The sequence below is a fragment of the Mya arenaria genome, chromosome 12 (genome assembly GCF_026914265.1).
Source record: "Mya arenaria isolate MELC-2E11 chromosome 12, ASM2691426v1".
Taxonomy (NCBI): domain Eukaryota; kingdom Metazoa; phylum Mollusca; class Bivalvia; order Myida; family Myidae; genus Mya; species Mya arenaria.
Genome location: NC_069133.1, coordinates 9,298,496 through 9,321,814, shown reverse-complemented (window position 1 = coordinate 9,321,814; position 23,319 = coordinate 9,298,496). Strand labels below are relative to the sequence as shown.

The 23,319-nt window shown below is 34.8% G+C and overlaps 1 protein-coding gene across 1 annotated transcript; it reads right to left on the bottom strand.

Moving 5' to 3' along the window:
• Window positions 1-721: 721 nt before the first annotated feature.
• On the bottom strand, window positions 722-13,123 carry LOC128211261 (protein O-GlcNAcase-like). The gene is made up of 13 exons (XM_052915841.1): window positions 12,927-13,123; window positions 10,335-10,484; window positions 9,675-9,805; window positions 9,279-9,447; window positions 8,535-8,918; window positions 7,236-7,981; window positions 6,872-7,046; window positions 6,563-6,619; window positions 4,830-4,915; window positions 3,452-3,556; window positions 2,864-2,955; window positions 2,265-2,457; window positions 722-1,857 (listed from the first exon to the last, which is right to left on the bottom strand). Exons 1-13 carry the CDS (start codon window positions 12,991-12,993, stop codon window positions 1,564-1,566), a joined length of 2,649 nt encoding a protein of 882 aa, XP_052771801.1. The 5' UTR covers window positions 12,994-13,123; the 3' UTR covers window positions 722-1,563.
• Window positions 13,124-23,319: the final 10,196 nt, after the last annotated feature.

Sequence of the window (23,319 nt, the reverse complement as noted above, 5' to 3'; positions counted from 1 at the left end):
AGATGTGTGACAAATTGATAGCTCATCTCAGACGTTCCAAATTATCAGCACGCAAATGTCAATCCCCTGGGCAGAGATCATCCCTGACACGCAGAATAGATCTCTGCCAACATCAGCGAGTATGGCTGGATTTCAGAAATATCGTCGTCTGCAAAACCACTACAATTTTCGCTACACTTCATAATTTCAATTATTCAAGGTGCATTGAGATTAATGTACTAACATATTTAAAATAAGATAATTGACAATCTGTACCGTGATCATATACGGTCACGTGATTTTCATGATGGCAATGAATTAAACTGTGATGGTTGCGCAAATGTATTAACTGTTGGCTACACGCTCCGATAGGTTGAAGTTTTGAAGATCAAATATACTGACAAGGTATTTATAAGATTATAAAGGAGAACTATTTTTCCGAATAAATACTGAAACATTCATCTCGGCTATACACTTGATCGACCAAACATGAACCAGTCAACATTAAAATAACCATTAGCCCTCAAGCAAGAAAAACAGACAACCTAGACATTAGCAGCCAGGTTATTGATCTATTCCTACAAGAAAACCTTGACATTCACACATTCCTTCAATGGAAATCGATATCCAGCGAAACCTGCTGTATATATACAGAACAGGAATATTCCGGATTTACTGAAATGTCAGTTCATTTTATAATAGTCATAATCTTCACCGTATGCCACATACAAAGAACAAGACCTTCTATTTTTTAACATATTTATTACAATTAGAATATCCGTATTATAACTACATCAACAATTTAATTACATAACACAACATAGCATAAAAAATCACAGCACAAGTCAGATACTGCCTGGCTGTATTGAATATGGCTGAAATTATGCGGGGTCCCCCCTTGCCCTGTGGATTTTCGTCACTTTTTGAGGGGTGTCGAGAGTGCTCTAAAAGGCCCCTTGCGGGTCCAGGGCTGTGCCATAGTGGGGGTCATAGGGGGCCACCCCTAATGCTCCTTGGCATGAAGCATTTTTTGAAAAAATGTATCACAGTTTCACAGTAATATGCTGAAGCACTAAAACGCCATTTTGTTATAATGTTTAAAGACTAAAAACATCAACAACAATACGAGTCCATGTGCTCTTAAAAAACACAACTTTTGTTCACATTAATAGAAATAATCAGTACAATCATAGAAAAATCAATCAGCTGTCAATTAAAATATATCAAATTAATTTAAACATGATTTTTTTTTAGGTTCAAAAATCACAAAAATACACTTCTGATCAAAACCTTGACAAGACAGAATGATCATAAGTATATATAAAGAACTACATCTTGTAATATTTACACAAAATGAAAGACAAATAAACATTCATAACATTCTTATCTTTTATCGTCCAATCCCTTTGAGGGTAACAAACACATTTATCGCACATATAAATAGAACACATATACTTTCTGTACTGCACTTGACACTTATTTTTTTTTTTTAATTTTAATACTTTTGCGTATTCTTTCAATACTTTTTTAGTGTTTTTTCTGCAATTTCTCTTTTATCAACCATTAATGACAACCATGTCTAGTTTATAAAAATCGTCCAAGATAGACGACATCATCTTGTTCGCTTGAATTAACGGGCGTGAAGCCCATCAGTCTGTAGTGTTCCAGCATACACTTGTCGCCCACGCTCAGCTCCACGTACACTCCCGTGGATCCCTGGGCTCTCAGCCCAGACAGACAGGATGCCAGAAGGCGCTTAGTCACAGCACAGTCCTCCATACGGTTCGAGAGAACATCAAGACGTATTACTGATGGGAACGAGCTTGTCACACTCTCCGGCACCGGTGCTGGCTCATTGTGGAAATTCTGTATCAACTCCTGAAATGAAGTGCAACCACATATTAGGAACAATATCTATTTCCACACTTACTCGATCAACTTATCCTTACATACCAGTTTATCTCCATTGACAAATTGAACAGTCGTGTAGTATTACAATGGTACACTTAAATTATTTAGGTTTTTTTTGCAATGTTACCTTAAGGAATAATAAGAGCTGTGAATTATTTCAAGCTGAGGCCATTTAAGGTATATAGTAGACCACAAGACTGAACCTGTCTGACCCACCTGCCTAGTCTGATAAAAAAAATTGGTAAGTCTGTCATTTTAAAAATTCTATACAAACAAAGAAACAAAACATACTGATATTAATTGTCTTCATCTGGTAGTGAGTCTCACATGATTTCCATAAAAATAAATTGCAGCATTTAATGCTTAAGGCCTACCTCAGCTGGGGTTAATTCTGGTAAGCTGGCTGGTTTCACATATTTCTCTCGAAGAGCCGGTATCCAAGCTACAGCCTCCCTCTGCTTCAGCGTTTTGGCATCAAGAGCAGCAACCGCGTATCCCATGAGCCCTTCTTCGTCCTCCACCACAAAACATTGCTCTGGGTTCAGAGTCAGCATACCCCCGATCAACCTGTGTGAACAGTCAGTAATTAAATAAGCTTATATCCTCCTGTTTGTGCTGAATAATTTTAACTTCATAATGATGAAAGCCATTGCCTTATAACATCCCACTCATTCAGTGTTCTGAGTGGAAACCAGTTCCTTAGGGGCCATGAAAAGGGCCCGTTAATTGGAACGAACCAACAACCACTCTTGCGCAGGGCTTGTAAATTTAACGCATGACAATTCTTGCCGCCTGTCAATCTCAGACTTTTAAGTGCTGAATGGTTACAACTACAGAGTTCTAAAGATTATATGTACCTTGTATAATAATGTCCATTTTGAAATACATTGTTACATTATTGTATGCATCTTGCATTGTTGAAAAATAATGGAACAGGTACAAAATTAGACCATTAACAGGGAATTTCACTTACTTATCGCCAATCACATTAGGGTGTTCTGGGAAAACCTCTGTCCCGTCTGCGCCATCATCACAGGTCTTTAGACAGATATTGTACAGCTCAGCCTAAAAGTAAAAACAAATGCCAGTTGTTAATAATGCCATTTAAGCAAACATTTACTACAAAATGAGATTTCCTGTATTCAAGATTCATTTTCCAAACACCTTTTAAACGCTGGGTGTTAGCCTCATATCCTGCAATAGGAAGGACCCAACTATCACACATTGTGAATTACAGATTTACAGATCATCTTATCACTTATAAGCTAAATGACACTTCCATTCATATTCTATTAACATAGTTGGTGACTCCATAGAGTTGTTTTAGATCAAATACAAATGTACTTACATCTACAGTTATACTGCATATCACATGAAATAGGACATGAAAAGACCTACTTGCCACTATTTTAAGGTCAGAAAAGTATGTAATATTTATTTTCATTTTGTACAAATTTTGGTATTTTTTACTCACAATACCCTTTCAAATGATAACAAAATAATCACATGGCACCAAAATTACACATCTGAATATTGGATGACAGTTCAAAGGAAATCTTACCTCATCGCTAAGCTTGTATGGTCTGTACTTATAGGATTTCTTGAGGATCACCTCTGGGTGTCGAATGTAAAGCAGATCATGTGCTGAGGCAATTGGCAACATGCGCTGCAAGATTGAAAGAAAATCATTAATACAGTAACCATGGCGATTTTGATGCGCAGGACGGATCCATTGTAGGAAACGACCCTAGAGCAAGCCAAGCTCTGAAAACAAATGGTTATTGTGATGCAATATGACAGCTTTTGATTTAAAGGTTTGAAATATCTCGTTCATTAATGCAAACAACAAAAAATCCCCCGTTTTAATATCTTATCAGCTGTCATAGAAGCAGGCCTGTATCCATATCTCAAGTGTTTGGACATTTTATCTTTCAGCTTCACCAGTTAACAAACATATAGCTTTCCCTGCTGAATGTCATTTTACTTGTTTTAGTTAGCAATTTAACTTTGCATCATTTTAAACATAACTTAAGAAACTTAAAAACGGTTATCCGAAAATAGACAACAAGTTCTAATATTGACAAATTCTTACAAACCCAACCCTTCAAAATATTTTGAGCACAGCAAATGACATAAACTTCAGGAAAAGCTACAGTTTACACTGCTGAAAAAAGTACCAAGTACCATATTAAAACGTTCTGCAATAAAAATCCTTTTATAATTACTTAATCAGAGGCATGTGTATACTTAATGTTCACCAAGCTTTCAAACCAGAATTCCTGGCTTAAGATGAAATATGTAGAAGTTCACAATGGCTTAGCACACTTGGACAATGAGTGTCGAAATGTACTAAGTTGAGTGTAACCTATTTACTAATTGTTACAATTTTCAATTTTGAAACAAGTTACGCCGGTTGTTGCATGTTGTATGCAAATGCCTCTGCTTTCTGCAAATAGATCTTTTATCATAAGTTCAAGGATTTTCAAGTTGTGTACAACATTTTCATTTTCATCAAGATAAATTAACGTCAAATACAAAAGCAATGAAGCTGTGATTCAGTCTGTAAACCATTGTGCATCTGACACGGCCTGATCAGAATGGATACCTTCACATGAAGGTTAGGGCTTTTCAGATACTGTTTACTTTACAGACTGACAAAACAAGAACTATGTCTGACCCTATGAAAAGGTTGTACAAGTCAGAAAACCCCTGAAAAGGTAAGCATTACTGGAGACCTGTAAAATAACCCACTTGAGATAAGGATAACAGAACCTGCAATGGAGTCTTGTTATTGTGTGTTCGGGAACAAACCACAAGCAGATTATACAATTCATTTTATATAAAACTTGATCCCTCCAAAACTAGAATGCTTCGGAGCAGAGTAGTTGAGTGGCGAGGATGTCCGATGATGGTCGGGTGGGTTCGTCGACTATACATACTTGAAACTCGGCTTGTAAGCCACCCTGGAAGCACCATGGTTCTTGATCGCCACTCAAAAACGCATCACGATAATCCTTTGTCATCCCTGTACAAAAGAAAAAGTGAAAATAACATTAGAAACATGTTCAAAATTGTTGATTGTTGAATTTTAATGAAAATTTTATTGTTTAATTCATTACAATTATCTTTAAATTTACTTTTTCATTTGTTTACTTGAAAAAATGATTTTAAATTAATATAATTTGATGTTTACGTTACTTATCATTATGCATTTAAAAAACTTTATATGATGGCTAAGTTAATTATCAAATTTACAATTTGAATACCGACTACCTGTCCTGGCCTGATTCTTGTTTCATACGTTACCAGTATTGTATTCTTCTGTAGTTGCTCAGGTAACTTTTACGGTACAGCAACACAAATGCTATGTGAAATCTACCCAACCGTAATTCAGCATACAGCAATATCTTGCCAGCAACAAATTATATATAAATCTATAAATTACATGTCCCAGCTATGTTCAAGTTTTTATCAGGCATCATTCCCGACTGGTTTCGAATAACGCACAAAAAAGAAAGGCTTGTTAAATAAAGCAAAAAATAAGTGTGTATGAAAATCATCACATGATAAAACTTGAAAATGGCTGGTTATTCACATATTGAATATATACAATAGGTATAAAACAACTCGAGAAACAGTATTGAAGAAGTTCATGCATTTATCTATGATCATCAATGCAATATGCATTCAAAAACAAGTCTCTGATCTCCATGTTCTTGATACACCAGTCTTCATGATGTATTTTAATCTTGTCGCCCATTTGGACAAGAAGCTGTTGAAATGAGCTTACCATTGTTACTTGCCAAAACACATATTTTTTTCAGAAGTTTTTTAACTACATATGCATGTTTACCATGGAAAAAGATGTCCAAGCTGACTGAATTGCTTACTTGCACTTTAAAAATTTTACTTGTTAAGGCTTAGGGCAAGTGGTTTATCATGAAGACTGATATTACAGTAATTATCATCTGGCAGTATAGCATTTTTCCAGCACAATAAAAGAGATGGCAATATTGCAATTAAAACCAGTTGAAAAGCTGTTCACTGTTAACCTATACCATAATATAACACACTGTCACAAACTATTCAGAGTTCATATATTTAAGTTTTCCCAAATATTTAGCATAACATAGACTGTACAAGTATCTCTGTCTTTTTTTTATATATTTTTTCCTCCGAAAATAAATAGTAAACAGGTCGGTTTGCTTTCTCAACCAGGTTATTGGAACTCAGGAAAACTTCAATAATAAGAATTCCAAAGAAATGACAATCAAATGATAAAAGATTATAGTAATATTTCAGCTATGATCAACATAGGTTTTAAAAGCACACAACCAGGTGCTATCGTGGAACAGCTATACTGCCTTAAAGAAACTATATCTGAAAATCACAAAAAGTGTTCATACAAATTAAAATTCATAGAGAAATGCTTGCTTGCCCAACTGTCTACCCAATCCCTGCATGTTACTTACTAGAAAGAAAGACTCCTGTTTTGAGTCCAACATTGTCCCCAAATTTGGCTTCATTAACGGAAGTTGTTTTATACCATTTCACATACTAACTTAAATATTGCTTAATATATCAAGACAGCTGTATACGAATATTTGGCTGGGCAGAAGTTTCACTACAATGACATAAAGCGTATAGTGATCAAACAGAAGCTAAATCATACATGTATATGAGCTCTGCATTTGTAGACAGCCAGCCGAGTTCGTAATTTGCCCCAGACCTGCAACGAGATCCAAGCCTCAATTAATATCAAGATAATTAAAATAAGTAATCATTATATTATTATCTCCTATTTAATTTATTCTTTAAATCTAACAGAGTTTAACTGATTAAATGAAACAGAATTGTTTAATCACCTGTAGAGAGCATGAACAAAATGCAACTGTTCAACAAAATGAACATGTAACTATTGCTTTATCAGGCAGAATATCAGTTTATTGGTACTGTAGACCTTTTGACTATTTCTATTTACCTAGCCATCTGACAAAGCCAGCACAGGTTTGCAGGACTCCGACCATGTCCCACAGGTATGGATAGAAGTAGTAGCCAACTGCCTGGTTTGCTGTCTTCTTCAGTTGCGCTATCAGGTTCTGTACTCGGTCAACAGTTGTCAGGAATCGGTTGGATGCTTCCCACCACTCAGATATCTGAAGACAAGAAAGCCACATATGTAAAAATCCTGACCTATGATTATCTGTACTAAGTAGATAGCTCATATTTCATAACTTTATGCATGACCAACATTTTGTTCTATAAAAATAACCATCACAAGTCATCACTTATTTAAAAAAAGTTATATTAAGATTATTCCATGATATTTCTGTGCCAACACATACCTGTGCTTGGTTATCAGAAGATGGGTTGCTAGACAGGAGATAGCAATTTTGTTTCATCAAGTGGAGATCCTGCAGCATTTGTACAGGAATCGCAGCATACTCAAATGGGAGGTAGAAAAAGCTTATAAGAAGTTCCAAGTCTTCATGTGAAATAACACTTTCTACAACACGGGCTAGTTTTTTATCTTCAGCTGTGCTGGCATTTGGAGGCTGACTATCTAACTGCATTAGACTGTCAGCAGACCCAATATTTGGCACCATAGAAATATTTTCCAACACATTAATACTGTCAGAAATAGCACATGGCACACAGTCCATTGGTTCATTTTCATTAGAGATTTCTGATTCATTGTCTGACTCCCGTCTCGGTGAGACTTCAGGAGAACACAGGGGGTCTACAAGACTGTTGACAAGAATTGAGGTGGTAGGGTTCATCATAGATGGGTCTACAGGGTTCACATTGGTGGTAGGGAGGTTTGTGGTTTCCAGCTCGTTGTAAGCCTGAATCGGTGCAGGCATGTTAATGTTCGGTACTGGCACAGCGGGAGCCAGAGGGGTGGTTGCAACGGCCAATGATTTGGGTGGGTGACGAGACTTGTTCAGCTCCATTAGCCAGTCAGCTATGGCAATCTTCAGGGCATGCTTAGGCTGGTATTTGGAGTCGAAGTTGTTGATATCATCATCTGTCATGAAATCACACTCACTCTCTAACTTAATGTCTGATGCAACTGGACTCAGCTGGTTCTCTGTTGAGGAAAAGCAAAATGAGCCCTTAGAATTGTAAAAATCATGACAAAAAAGCCTAAAATTATTAATTTACCATATACTTTCCAACAAAGAAACAAGGTTTGATGAATTTTAACAGCAAATGCCGAAATTAGGAAATTTTACTGTTAAAAGAAAAAGCTGTCTAGTGTCCTGTGATTAAGGACATGATTTAATATTAGTTTTTTCCCCTTAAAAGACCCCAAAAATATCAGCCCTGCTAATTGACTTGTCAAGAATTTAATTTGGTCCACTTTAGGTGAAGAAATTGTGAATGGAAATTTAGAATTGAAAACAAAACAAAAAGATATGGAGATAAAAGCCAGCATGACAATGAAAGATGATATCAGTTATCATTATCAATGGTCAGATGATTATGACTTGTGTCCTCATACTATTTTTACATGGTAATATATTTCATCAATTATTAGAAATATATCATTGTCAAGTATACGTATCTGTCAGTATTACAAGTTGACAATAAAACTAAAAGCAATAGCCCAGTTAACATTATTTGACAAATAGAGCGCTAACCTGTAATGATATCTTTCTTGACTCCATTCTTGTTGGACCGCGACCACTGTCCAAGCGTGTGTAGTGGAATGTAGTTAGCCTCAAACTCGCAGTTTGGGTTTGTGAGGACACCTCGCAAATAGGGAATGATGTCTGCGGACCGGCCATCAAACGGACCAAGATACATGCGTCTTTGGTCATAATCATTTGCGTGAATGTTGTCCCAGATAACTGGAGGCCTACGGAACACTTTGGCCACCTCCTCTAGCTCTGAGATTGTGATTTTCTTACTGATCACTTTACAGCCAGTCCAGAGGATGTGAATGTCATTAAGCAATTTGGACCCAACCGTGTTCAAATAACCTGATGTAGCAAGGTTGGGCATGGCTCTTGATGTGCAGTATTCTGAAATATAAAAATATCATGTTATGAAGAAACTTCAATCCTTTGACAATGTGTTAAGCACTTAATTTAAGAAAAAATGACCACACATCTCATGTGCAATGCATGGCTATCCCAATATTTCAGGCGCAACTTGAGAGGGGCGTTTGTTGATGGGGGAGAGGGCTGGGCGCAGTCCCACCCTCTCTGAGTCAAATATATTTCAACATAATTGTACATTTGAAGAATAAATGATGACTATGATGGCAAAAGTTAAGGCATTAAAACTCCCTCTTGTTTTACAGTTTGTAGTAAGAAAATGCTTACTAACAAGCTAACAGTATTATATGTAGTATTATATGTAGCATGCAAGTTCTCACTCACCTGTTGGGCAAAAGTAGAACTCTGGTTGGCCCAGGTGCTCGAACAGCTCGTTTGTAATGGAGACTTGGGCACAGGCAGAGGACTGAAATGCACTCTTGTCAGATGCACTTAACTCTGGGTCTATGTCATCAAAGAGCAGGGCAAAGGCATGACACCCAAATGCAGCAACCTGTTATGAAAGATATCATCACAAATCTTGGTAATAAAATGAATAAAAATCGTAACAAGAACTGTTTAAAACCCCTAGCTTATAGATAAGCCAAGCCTGGCAAAACAATTTTCTGATGCAGCAGCATGGTTTGATCATTTCAGCCCGGCATTTGAATTAGCATTACCATGCATCAATAAATTAAGGCCATGTAATAAAATCGATTTTCCTATTAAATCCAAACATACCTGTTCACACTTCCTCTTCAAACACTGTACATCTTTGGCACTTGAGAAGCTGATGTCCAACCCTGGAGAAATGGCATACACAAAGGTGATGTTGTTCTCTGTTGCTGCTTCTATAAGACCGGTCAGGTTATCTGTAAAAATAATAACGTGTTAATAAGTGATGTTCCGATGATCGATTATAATCAAAAATCGATTGGTTGGGCCTGAAATCGGCGACAATCGATTGCATTTGGTTATAATCGACCATTAAAAAAAAAACTGAAAAAAATAATATAAGTAGGTGTTCAGATGTGATCTTTAACAAAATGGCTGATGAAAGCCACAATGAGCAAGTAAAAATGAACTATTTTCTATATAACACTTATTAACTTTAATCATATACATAACGTATATGCATATAATGATTAAGAGTTTAATAATGTGCATGAATAAAACTTCACTTTAGGATGTATCTAGTATTTAAAAAAAACGATTGTACTATCGATAATCGGTTACTTGAGTGGAACCGATTATCGATAGTAAAATTGGAACCGATTCCCAACACTAGTGTTAATTTGACTATGTTGAGTCAGATGCACAGATGTAAGAGTACAACATATGATATAGACAAAACAAAACAAAACTGGGAGATAAAGACAAACAAAATATGAGCATATTTACCTGCTTCCTCCACAGAATACTGATCTCTCCAAAATGCCCTGTGTTTGGCATCATCTTTGGGGGCATACATGTAGGTGGTCATCCCCATGTAATTCATCCACTGGAATAGGAGCTTTCTCTGCTCCGTTGTCCATGGTATACCATAGAATCCTGAAAATGATAAATTAAGGTATGACCTTGATAGTTTTTCAGTTTATGGTCAATGTGAATGTATAAGTGTTATTAAATATGAGTGACCTAAACTCAAACCCATGACAAAAGTGACATGAGGCAGACATTGTTGTTAGACACACGACAATGACGTTACCTCATAAGCATCACTTTTCGCAAGGTTTAAACAGTTTAACTGAGTTTGATATCAGCAGCTGGTGTAGTCTAAAATAATAGACTTGTTATACAGGATTCTTCCAATCCCTAACGTCTAAACGGGAATGTGCAAAAAAACGGGGGTGTTTTAAAAATATATATTTTTAAAGTATTTTATGGTTGAAATTGATCATAAAGATTTTCATATTTCACCATGTAAGTGAAATGTTATTTTGCACTAAACAAGCATTTAATGCATTAAAACAAGTTGTTTACCTTTCCAATAAAACAAAAGTTGACCGACACAGACAACAATTATGCGAAGGGGAACAACTCGATACAATCGCAATAACTCGGCCTCATCCGACAAAGCTTCGAGATAGACCTTGATATACAATCGTACCAACTCGGCCAAGGCCGAAATGTTCCGAGCGATATAAAATGAACTAATATAAAATAACATTAGCTGGTAATATTTCTTGTTTTTATGATATTTTATAGACGCTATATGCTTTAACCCGGAATCCTGATCGGAACAACTACCCACTTTTGATACTAAACAATTTGTACATGAAGGATTTGCCATATCAAAAATTTAAAAAAAACTGTCAACATACAATTATTTGGACTACAGCTGAACATAAGATCATACAAATGTTTACTTGTTTCGTATTCAACTTGTATTTTTCTCTCACTTAAAAAATACAGTTGAAAGTGATGAACATAATTTCAAATATGGATTGATTAAACAAGAAAACCACAAAAGATACGACAAAATATCAGCACTTCTAGTATAACATTGCTCAAGATCAAAATATTATGAAGCATCAACTGCCTTTTCATCTAGTCCACCTAAATGGCCGTCAACCAGTCTTTTGACAATTTTTAGACTATGGCAGACTGGTGACGTCCACCATCCCAGCAAAAAGTAGCAAACGGGCCTTGCGCAGAGGATCCTTGCGGCCACAATTTTTAAATTATCTTTGTTATAAATTCAAATTTCTACGAAAATATCATTGCCTACTATCAAACACACATTTATTTAAGTCATTATGCCAAAAAAAACATGTTCAGATACCATATTGCACTTACACGCATCGATTGTATCCATTAATCTGTAAATCTAGGACAAATCTGACAGGTTGTGTACATGTATGAAACGGGGTAGAGGATTTCGAATATTTTGGTCGTTAATAGGTTCGGTTAAATAACACTATTAAAATGCAACCATTTCAATGCGCTGAACGCTAACGTGTTTGATGGGTCAAGTTGGGAGAAGTTGATGATGATGATGTTCGTGATGATGATGATGATGATAATGATGATGATGATTAGGTATCACCATTTTTGAACACTGTTGCGTTGCTCTGCACAATACATAGAAAAGGGAGGATAACTGTGACCGCGCACAGGGTTAACCATCATTGACGGATGGGTACAAATTTGTTCGATAAAAATCAACATGTATATAAAATGGTGGACTCCTACGCTCATTTCGTGACCCAGAGTATATTTATGTGAAAATAACGACTCTAACGACAAATCCAACCCAGTTAAGATCACTGTTAGGTACATTTGTAACAATTATATCATTATTAATCAACATCGATGCATAATATTACTATATATTCTTTCGTCCAGTGTTAAATGGTAGAGAGTTGTAGCGTTACAGGGATACACATGAAATGTCAAAATAATAAAAAAGTATCCCTGATCGCTCATTATTGTAGCTACCTTTTCATCAAATTGATTACCAGCTTCCCATATTTCTAAAATAAAGCACCAAACATACATGTATTTACTAACATGACCAAGCATTCAGACAGGGAAGGGCTACAATGTAAATAATTAAACATCATTTTTCTTGCAAAGTAACGCTTATTGAGGTAAATACAGTGTAAAACATTTTACTCGCAAAATAATTATTTAGGTAAATGTATGGACATCACCAGTATAAATAAGATTATGATCATTCGGAATAATACTGAAACTAATGATATTCCCCAACCTGATGATGCCTTTTTGTGGATATTTTTAGAAAACGAAACAGCTTAAATATTTTACAATTAATAATGAATTAAATTTATCTACGATCAAGCCTGGTTTCCAACTTTTTTATGATCAGACGACATGAAAGCCACATGGCAATATAAATTCAAACCTGAATAAAAAAGGTGTTATTAAATGATAAACAATGCTAACACAACGTATGGAAAAGTACGCGGGCCAAGGTCGATCCAGACTTGGAGATTTGCCAAGTTTTGTCCGCCATTTTGAAATAATTACCTTCGACGACTCCACAGAGGAATTTCGCCAAGGGTTGGTTGTCCAGAATCTCTGTTGATCCTGTCATTTCCGTATTCTTGTTATTACCAAACCAAGAACTGTACAGTCCTCCTATTTTCGGTTCGATTTTTAAACTCTTAACAGAAATTTACTCAAATATATACACAATGATTTTTCTTCACTCTTTTCTTGTTGACGTCGTACTCGATACTAAATTGTGATTGGATAGAAAAGAGTATTTGGATTCCCTCGGACCTAGCAACATTAAACCGGTCAGAACCAGTTTTCTCGGTTAATTCCGTGTTCGACGGACTTTACCGAATGATTTTTACTGCGGTTAGACTAAACTAATATTTGATTTTAATGACATATGCACGACGCTTTGATAACCGTTCACAATGGACTAGTCTATTATGGCTGGTTATAAACTTTAAGGTGTCAAATCGTTCAAATTACCTTTTTGGCCTAGTCCGTTTCTGCTTTTAAAGCTGCGCTCTCATACAGTAGATTGAACGTTTTGACAACTATTTTTTTTGTTTTTGTTTTGGAACTAGCCAATTTATGCGAGAATGCATGGAAACTAGTCATATAAGGTCGCAGACTTTTATATATAAGTTCAAAAATTGATGTTTTCTGCATTTTCCTTAAACCGTGAGGAAAGTTTTTGGCCATAAAACATTAATAAACATGGAAATATGAAAACCTACGATCTGATCTTTTGTCAGCAGTCTTTTATTACTGGTTTGCAGATAGTGACGCAAAAATTTGCTCATTCCAAGACAAAAAATTAAAAAGTTGTAAAAACGTTAGAGATTAGAGCTATTTGAAATTAGCCATTCACACAGTCAAAATCGTGTTTTTGAGAAAAGAAATAGTTATTTTTTACATATTTGCAATCGAAATCACCTATTCTTGTCTATCTAACAGAAATACTGAACGACTGTAATCTGATCCTTTGTCAGCAGTCTTATTTCACTGGTTTCCAGACATTTGAACAACAATGACTCATTCAAGGACACAAAATAAACAAAAAGTGATCAAAAAGCTTGAACAATGATAAACTATTGTTCAAAATAGGTCTCCTGTTAAGGAACTCAATTGGTGTCCTTAGTACCCATCCTCATATATTATATATGTGTGTGTGCGCGTGCGTGAGTGCGTGTCTCAGCACATGCAGTACAATGGGCCGTCTGTACGCGGATTGAAAATGATGTTAATCGCCGGCGGCCTCATCACACACACTTTCGTATATTCTTACTACTATTTACGAGGTCTGCGTTCAACGTAAAAACCAGATAACAGATCGACAGAACAACTGGCTTAATCATTTAAGAAAATATAATGATTACTTAATAAGTGTTTTGCGAGAGAACAGGTATGCTCCTTTTACTCTTTATTTTATTGCACATGAATTATCAAAGTTGTAATTACTATTGTTTAAATCCCAAGTGTTGTTTGAACCAGAAACGTACTTCAAGTTTTGTTTTCAATTTAACTGAATTATAGCTTTGTTTAAATTTAGGAAATATATCATTTATTTAATATTGCTTATCATCGTCAAGTAGTCCTTTCAACACTGACATGAATGTCATTGGAAACATTTCTTCTTTGAATATGTATTATATGTGCATTCATGAGGTTGGGCGAGGCAATGCTAGTTGTTTATAAACTATGTTCATTTTAAAGTGACTCTCTTATTCAAAATCAATACATACACATGTATAACAAACATACATTTTGAGTGATAAGCCTTTAACTTCTAACTGATGTATTTATGGGAAATATAAATTACTGATAACAAAACTGTAACCGTGTATTTAATAGCTGAAAATGCAAAAAAAACTATTAAATGATTGGCGAGTGCAAAACTATTTACAATAAACAACTATAGTCTCATAAGGTAGAAACACAGTGTTTTCTGCAACTTTCTTTTAAATTAAACTCGGGATCCTTTATAGGGCCATTGTTTTCGACATTATTTTTGGTATATCAAAACAATTTCCACCACCTTCAATTGGAACGCAGTCATTAATAATCAAATAAAAGCAAAGTTCTTTCATGAATGGGCCAAACTGTTTTTTCTTTTGTAGCAAGCAATAAATATTTTTTTACCCTTTCTTTTACTAAGAAAATAGGGATAATTTCAATCATCTCAATACTTTACTTTTATTCAGCGCCTGAAAACGGCCCAAAACGGCGTGTACATATGAACTAAAAAATCCAAACCTTTCACTTATTTTCTTAATCCATGAGAAATGTACATGAAAGCAAAGTAAAATTAACCACTTTTTAAACAACCAGTTTCATTTTTACACTTAAAGCTTTTAATAATAATGATTCTGAATGATTTTTAAAGCACAAATTGGATCATTTTATTCTCTGCATCTGCCAACTATTCAGTATGAAATGTCAATCTATGTAACACCAAACAGGTAAACACATCAAAATCACGTATTTCAAATGTGGGTATTATAATACACCAGTCAGTTGTAACCACGGTCCCTCCAGATCCGGGGAATAGTGGGGACTTTTACTTTCGGTCCAGCCTGCCCCGGCTAACATTGCCAACTTTGGAGCTTATCAGGGTAACGACGGTCTCTATCGATTTATCATCTCAGAGCAATAGTAGCGTTAAGATACGCTAGTTTAGCACTTGTTTAGCTACTGGACGCAGTGTAAGAATTAGGCAGATAAGAAATACATAATTTATGAGGGTCATAAAGTTGACCCGTCCTTTTATCATAAGTTCTGATAGAAAATGTCAGTTTTTAGATTTAGCCATATTTAGGTAGAACTGTTCTACAGGGACAACGGAAGTTGATAAAGTACTGGGATATCAAATCATCTCTGATAAACTTTCTTCTTTTACATATTATATCCCGTGTCTTTTTTGTTGAAGTCTATAATTGATCGTTTATCAAGACATTTAATTTGGGCCATTTCAACACCTATATTTTAACAGTTAGGTAATTTTTCTGATAGCAGTGTAACACAATATATGGTGTGAATTTTCGGAAAGGAACAGCTAAAATGAAATATTATCTGCAGTTGCTATCATTTAGTACCGGTCTTTAACGATACAAGTTAAAATGTCATTAATGTTAAATTGACAATAAGACAGGTATACCCTTTTATTCAATAACAGCACGTTGATTTAATGGCTTTTGACACGTTATGAAAACATAGTGGACTCGTTACTAAAATATGCTGACAAAATTCCGTGTAACACATTTCTTGCCTAATCAAAATAATTATACAGAACAGAACAGAACAGAAGTTTATTTCGACTTATGTAACACAGCATCTCGTCAAACAAATATATACAATTAAACAAAATATTCATGCGTATGATCATCGTTACAAGGTAGCCAATATCAATAACAATTCAAGATAGCTCAAGAAATAGGGAGAATGTTCACGTATGAAAATATTGATAATAATAGATATAAGAAGCTGTTTATCTAGTTATTTAGATACATTATGGAAATGCAGATGATTAGTGGTCACGATAGTGATTGTACGATTACGACTTAAACAATATCATTGATTAATAGGTTTCTTCTATTATTTGCCTGTACCAAAAATTTACATAAATTTACAATAGTTGTTTTGTTATTACTACTAACTAGTTGAGTAAATTTAAACATGCTGGGTTTTACATAAAAATACTTTTTAATAACATTTTTACATATGTCATCGAAACAGTTACATTTTATAACAAAATGAAATTCATCCTCAATTTCCTGTGTATGGCATAATAAACATAATCTTTCATTTCTTGGCAGTCTGTTTTGTCCGTACCTGCCAGTTTCAATACGAAACCTATGAGCTGATACACGTAATTGAGTGAGGTATTTTCTATTAGTTTTGTTATATAGTAAATTAAAATATTCAGCCATACCAAACGTACTGTGCAGATGCAAGTATAGAATATTAAGTTTCGCACTGTTTTCAATATCAGCACGCCACTTTTGTAGAAAACTATCGATTAAACGTTGTTTAAAGACTTGAGCAAAGAGTTTGACATTATAATTCCCCGGATTAACCCAGACATCTAAAAACACATTCTCCTCAAGTAAACATTTAACGTTAGATGCCCAAGTTGTAAGGCCTTTCTCGCTTAAATTAACTGATTTACGGTATAACAAATTTAATAAAATATTATTGGACTGTTGTACTTTGAACCAATATTTAATAATTAGCACGTATCTGTTAATATATATTGGATAACGCCCTAATTCTCCGTAAACAGCCGTTGTACATGTACTTTGCTTAACTCCTAGAAGCGATTTGCAAAATTTTAGGTGGATCCTTTCAATATTTTTCGATTTTGAAAACCCCAAGACAGAACTCGCATAGTTAAGGATCGAACCTACAAATGAGTCAAACAATTGAAGTGCAATTTTCGGAGGTACGTCATATTTGTTAATATTTTTGTTTAATACGTTCATAGCCTTTAGAGCCTTACCGACCAGAAATTGATTATTTAAAACGAAAGTGCCCGTGTAGTTAAATACTGTGCCTAGATAGTTAAAGTTGTCAACTACTTCAAGTGGTACGCCACTATATACCCAAGTTTCATTAGCCCTAACCGGTCCTTTTTTACGGAATACTACAACCTTAGTTTTGGCTATATTAACTTCTAAGCCCCACGTTTGGCAAAACTCGTAAAGATGGTCTTAACTTCTCTGTAAGTCTTCTACTGAGTTTCAAATTGTTACCATATCGTCTGCAAAAAGTAATATCATAATACATAAATCGTATAGGCTAATACCACAGTCAACGTTCTGTTGTAGAAATTTTTCAGGATCTTCTAGGAATAATGCAAACAAAATCGGCGAATTATTTTGTCCTTGGCGTAAACCAATAGAAATATCAAAGAAATCGGAGACTGAATTGATATGTTTGACACACGATTTTACCACAGAATACATTGCTCTAAATATTTTAAGTAGTTTCCCATCCAACCCCATTTTAGAGAGTTTGTACCACAGAGCATTCCTATAAACAGAGTCAAATGCCTTTTTTAGGTCAACAAATGCGCATGGTAATCGTAACTTATTAAAAAGGGCATTTTCGATAACATTATGCAAAACAAATATTGCATCTTCTGTGCTAGATCCCTTTCGAAAACCAAACTGGGCATCCGACAGCAAGTTATTTTCATCGAACCAATTTTCGACTCTTTTAGTGAGCACACGTGTAAATATTTTTCCTAGATTACTAACTAAGGTATTTCCGCTAAATTTACAAACATGTTTGGGTGAGTGCAAAATGGTAGACCAAAATGTTAACCATTAAGAATTAGAACTTAAGCATTACTAATGAACATGTTGACTCGATGTAGATATGTAAATTATTACCTTTGAATACCCTTATTTATTATGTTTCGTAGCCCATATGTATTTCCAAAATTGCGAATGGAACTTGAAACATTAATATTTAATATATTTTTTCTGTAATAGTGATTGCGATTAAAAAAGGGAATAATATTTGCTAAATATATTACTTTTTTATATGATATTTCTTAATTTCGTTTTATATGATATTTCTTAACTACTAATGTAAATGAATAATCTAGTATCATATATAATATCAATTATATACTAATGATAACAGGAAAAACATCCGAAAAAGTGATAGAATTATTTCATTGCTATTAATGACAAACTTCGTTGCATATATATGTCATACCAAGTGTCATAAACTTGCCGATGGATTATTTTTATCCTGCTGTGAATACGCCGCGGGGTGGGCCATAAAACCATTACCGTACAGTTGAATACACAATTTCTGGGCATCGATTTTGTTCAAATCTTACATAAATGTTCAAAAAGGACCAAAAGATATTTAAAAAATCATTATTTCGAAAAGTGCATTTGAAAGAGAAAATAATTCTGTATGGTAATCCGCTGAAAGCTAAGCGATCGGATGTCTTTAATAAGTTTAAATAGCAAAACAATTTTAAGCGCCTTCTTACTTCAATGTAACTTTTAATGACCAACAAAACCCTTAAAAAGGACCAAAATGTAAAAATCATACAATTAATACAAAACCATCATCTTCAAGGGCAAGAATTATCCAAACATATATGTAGGAAGTAAGTTGATCTGTTAAAAGACTATTTCGTGAAAACTGTTTAACCATATTTTCCCTATATAACTCTATAGGCACTTTCGCTTCAGCGGATTTCTCCAAAGTTGGCAATGAATCCCTGCCCTGCGGGGACGAACAGATGGTAAAATCCCCGCCAAATGCCCTCGCACCCCAGGGAGTCCCTATAGTTCAGGCCGATTCCCCGCTATATTTTGAAGCGAAGACAAAACCACCGCATTCACCCGGCACAGCGGGGCCACCTGAAAGGTAAAACCACGGCCCATTTCCCCGGCTATCCCCGGTATTTTCCGGACCTGGTGGAGGGGGGGGGCGTGGCTACAATTGACTGGTGCCGGACCTGGGGGGGGGGGCGTGGGTACAAATGACTGGTGTATAAATATAAATGAATATGTCTTGTCGTAATTAGACCTCCTGTTTCGAAATCGGAGCTACGAACACTGTTGGATAACAACAAACTAGTATCGCACTTACCGAGTTCTTTAAAATTATCAAATAAACTTGAAAAAATGACCAAAATGTACTTTATATATTCTTAAACGGAAAAATGCATTTGATAATTAACGACCAGTTAACTGTCTGACCAGTTAGATGTTTATGCGGAATACGGTCATATTGCAGTACGGGAACTATGAAAAATGGTATTTTGTGAAATGCATTGCTTGTATATTTAAGATGTGTATATATGTATTTAAAATGTGATTCTAGTTTCCTAAAGTAGAGCAGCGACAAAGAACGTGCAATCTACAAGTATTCTCCTTTTTTTAGTTTTTAATTGAATTGACTTAAACAAAAATCATTCGAATATAATTAAGGTTACAAATAATTGATCGCATATTTTCGAAGTTGATTATAGCTACATGGTTTTATTCATTGAAATATAGAAAACATAAGAAGCAATATGATAAATCATTTGTTTAAACCTGCCTTAAAGCTAAAACGTTCAAGCTTATCATTGGTTTATGACTTCCAAATAAACAAACACATTACAAGTGTGTGCTTTTATAGTCCACTAATAAATTTTCATTTTATTAGGTAATTGAAAACCAAGAATGTACATGGTTTGAGTACAGATAAAACATATTTATAAGCGATATTTTGGCTCCTTTTCAACTCAGGAATTTTGTAAAGCAGAACACGGCACATAAGCAGAATCATTTATGGCAATACTACATTCCTTTACATATATAATGCCGTTATTTTGATGTGTTTTCCTATAACGTTTAACATAAATTGAACTTTCATACTGAAAAAAATTGCAGATGCAAACAGCATAAAATTACCAACATCCAATTTTAGATTTAGATTAAAAATCATTCAGAATCATTAGTAAAAGCTTTAATTGATAATAAATTGTAAAAAAATCTATTTTCTTAAAATGAATACTTCCAGTATGCTTTCCTGAACATTCAAGGATTAAGAAAATAGGTGTAAGGCTTTGATTATTTGGTAAATGTGCACAAGTCGTTTTGTGCCGTTTTAAGCACTGAAATAACGTTAGTATTGAGATAGTTGAAATTATCCCTACGTTCTTAGTGAAACAAAGGGTAAAATTATTTATTGATTGGTTAAGGAAAAACCTGTTTGGCCCATTAATGAAAATTTATTGCTTTTATTTGTGTATTATTACTGGAGTTCCAATTGAAGATAAGTAAACAAGAAAATACTTATTTCGCTGGTCGTTCATCAAACATCGTCAGGATGTAATGGGTATATATGACGTATACCTGACATTATATGATTAAGAGATAAATAATACAGTTAAATCGTGATAACATCATAAGACAAACGGACAATAAGTAACAATTTACTAATTCGATAAATAAGAAAAGAAATCTACCTGTAATTAAGTGATTGGCCAAAGGTATTGTTATATGCCGATTTGTCAATAAACTTTGAAGTTGAAGTTGATCTGATTAATTAATGTCAGTTTGGCTGATCCGTAAATTCACATGTTTAGATTTATTTTTTTCACATTAGTCTTTTCATCTTGCTGGACATACGTCCTTGGTCTCATTTATGGTTTCTTTTCTTATTTATCGAATTAGTAAATTGTTACATATTGTCCGTTTGTCTTATGATGTTATCACGATTTAACTGTATTATTTATCTCTTAATCATATAATGTCAGGTATACGTCAGGTAAGGTACTTGTGAACACGTAGCCTTCGTGCTTTGGTTAGTGTCCTTTTGTTTAATGTGTGGTTTTGTTCATTCAAACGCTCTACCAATGTGATAAGGTCTCTGTAATGTTAAACCGTACCCTTCGCTGATGAACTTTTCGCGGACTTTCACAGATCGAACGTCAAATACAAGGTGATCGCGAATCATGTAATAAAAAATGTCCCCTGAAAATTCACAATCTTTGATGAGCAATCTCAAATCTGTTACAACTGTTCAAATGATTCGCCTTATTCTTGTTTTCTTGTTTTGAATCTTGAATATATACGGTGTGATTTGGATTCACAATAGTTCTCGAACTGGTTGTAGAAGTATGTATGTGCGATCTTTTGTTGATCGTCTGTTGATCTCCACGTGCTGAAAATAGAACGAACCTTTTCTCAATCCTACAGCATAAGCTAACTGCACTTCATTTTCTGTGATTGTTCCTTTAGAGGGCCTTAACAATAAAGTCGGAATGTGACTTGAACGACTTGAATGACTGTGACAAATCCCGGTTGTCCCTGTCCATCTTTAGTGTTTGTTCTTGCACATCATTAAAGGTTACCATCTTTTAGAAATGAGCTTAAAATTACAATTTAATCTTCTTTTTTTTCAATTTTATTTGAATCCATAAGATACAGTTCACAAATGTAACGTTGCTGGTTTAGTTCTTACAACAACGTGCGGAATCGGTGCGATTAATAAGATTCCAAATGGAGTTGTACACGCTATGGAACATATCATTTGTTCAGTATGAATAACTACAATGTGGACCTATACTGTAGTATATCAAGATCTGTGTCCCTTCGTAACATTATATTAAGTATGCAACAATTGATAAGGAAACTGATTTCAAGTGAAAATAATAATTGTACAATTAATGCTAAATCAACAATAAATGGACTTCTTTCCTTTTTGCCCCACGTTACAATATGGAAAGTAAGAAACTTTGATATTATTATCATTGCCTTTTGTTATAGGGTTTTTCTCAGCGAATGGATTGAATTTTGAAATAATTTTCATAGACGACTGCAATGACAAGACTTTTAAATTTGAAACCCTAGAGCTCCTACCCTACTTATACCTATCGCTAGGATAGATAGTACGGTACGCAACCCCTAGAGTTTAACATCTATAACTGCTGTTAGGACAAGCAGTGTTTAAACTGTTAAAATATTCAAAAAGATGTTTACAGTAGTTATGCTCATAGGTCACGTGACTGGATTAAGCGGACTGGGTGGACTGGTCCATATTGACCATGATTTAGTAAATCATTATTTCTGGAACAATTAATAATTCAAAGATTAAAACTTTCAATCCAAATACATGCTCTGTACTCATAACAACTTTCTTTATTGATAACAACTAAATGATGTTGGAAAAACTATGTGCATAAAAAGAAGCCAACACATACACGAAGTCATTCAAGAAGTGTTTTGCAACCTCTCTGTTAACCAATCAAAGTAACAAGAAATATAACGGTATCAGGAACTAGACAGTTAACGTTTAATTTCTTTGTCGATTCATATTAGAGTAATATTTCAAGGTTATGGGTCTCATGCTAAAAAACAAAACAACAACAACTGCAACATCAATAATACATACATTGCATTAGCGATTATAAAACGCAGACACATGCACAGGGTACAACATTCATACTACTTCAGACATGTAGTATGTCCCGTCCTAGCGGTAGCGGGAACGAGGAAGAGTTCGCATACAGCAGTTCGGGCGCCAAGGTGGAGGGGCCGTGGGAAAGTGAGCGACCCACAGGGAAGTCCGCCCCCGACGTGTTCAAGGGATACCACGTCCCAGGAAAATACAAGTAATCATAAACAAAGAAAATGATGCAGAAATTTATAAGTTGAATGCATTTTTACAGATTCCAAATATTTTCACCATTTTGGTAAATGTTACCAACTAAAACACGTACTTTTTCGTATCAAACTGTACTAAAACATGTGCTTTGTAATGCTGAAATTCTTTTAGTTGTATGTGTTACTGCATTAGGTTTTCTTTAACTATTAGGAATGTATGACGTGAGGACATAAGCTACTGACTCAGTTAAACTTGATTTTTAGACCTTGTATGGACGTAAGCATAGAACAAAGCATGA

Bases quoted from the DNA above. Each gene is read 5' to 3' on its own strand.
- LOC128211261 (XM_052915841.1), bottom strand. From the start codon at position 12,993: ATGACAGGATCAACAGAGATTCTGGACAACCAACCCTTGGCGAAATTC. The intron at 2,458-2,863 runs GTAAGTGAAATT...CTGTTCACACAG, and splicing joins CCTAATGTGATTGGCGATAA to GTTGATCGGGGGTATGCTGA. The intron at 1,858-2,264 runs GTAGGCCTTAAG...ACTTCATTTCAG, and splicing joins CAGAATTAACCCCAGCTGAG to GAGTTGATACAGAATTTCCA.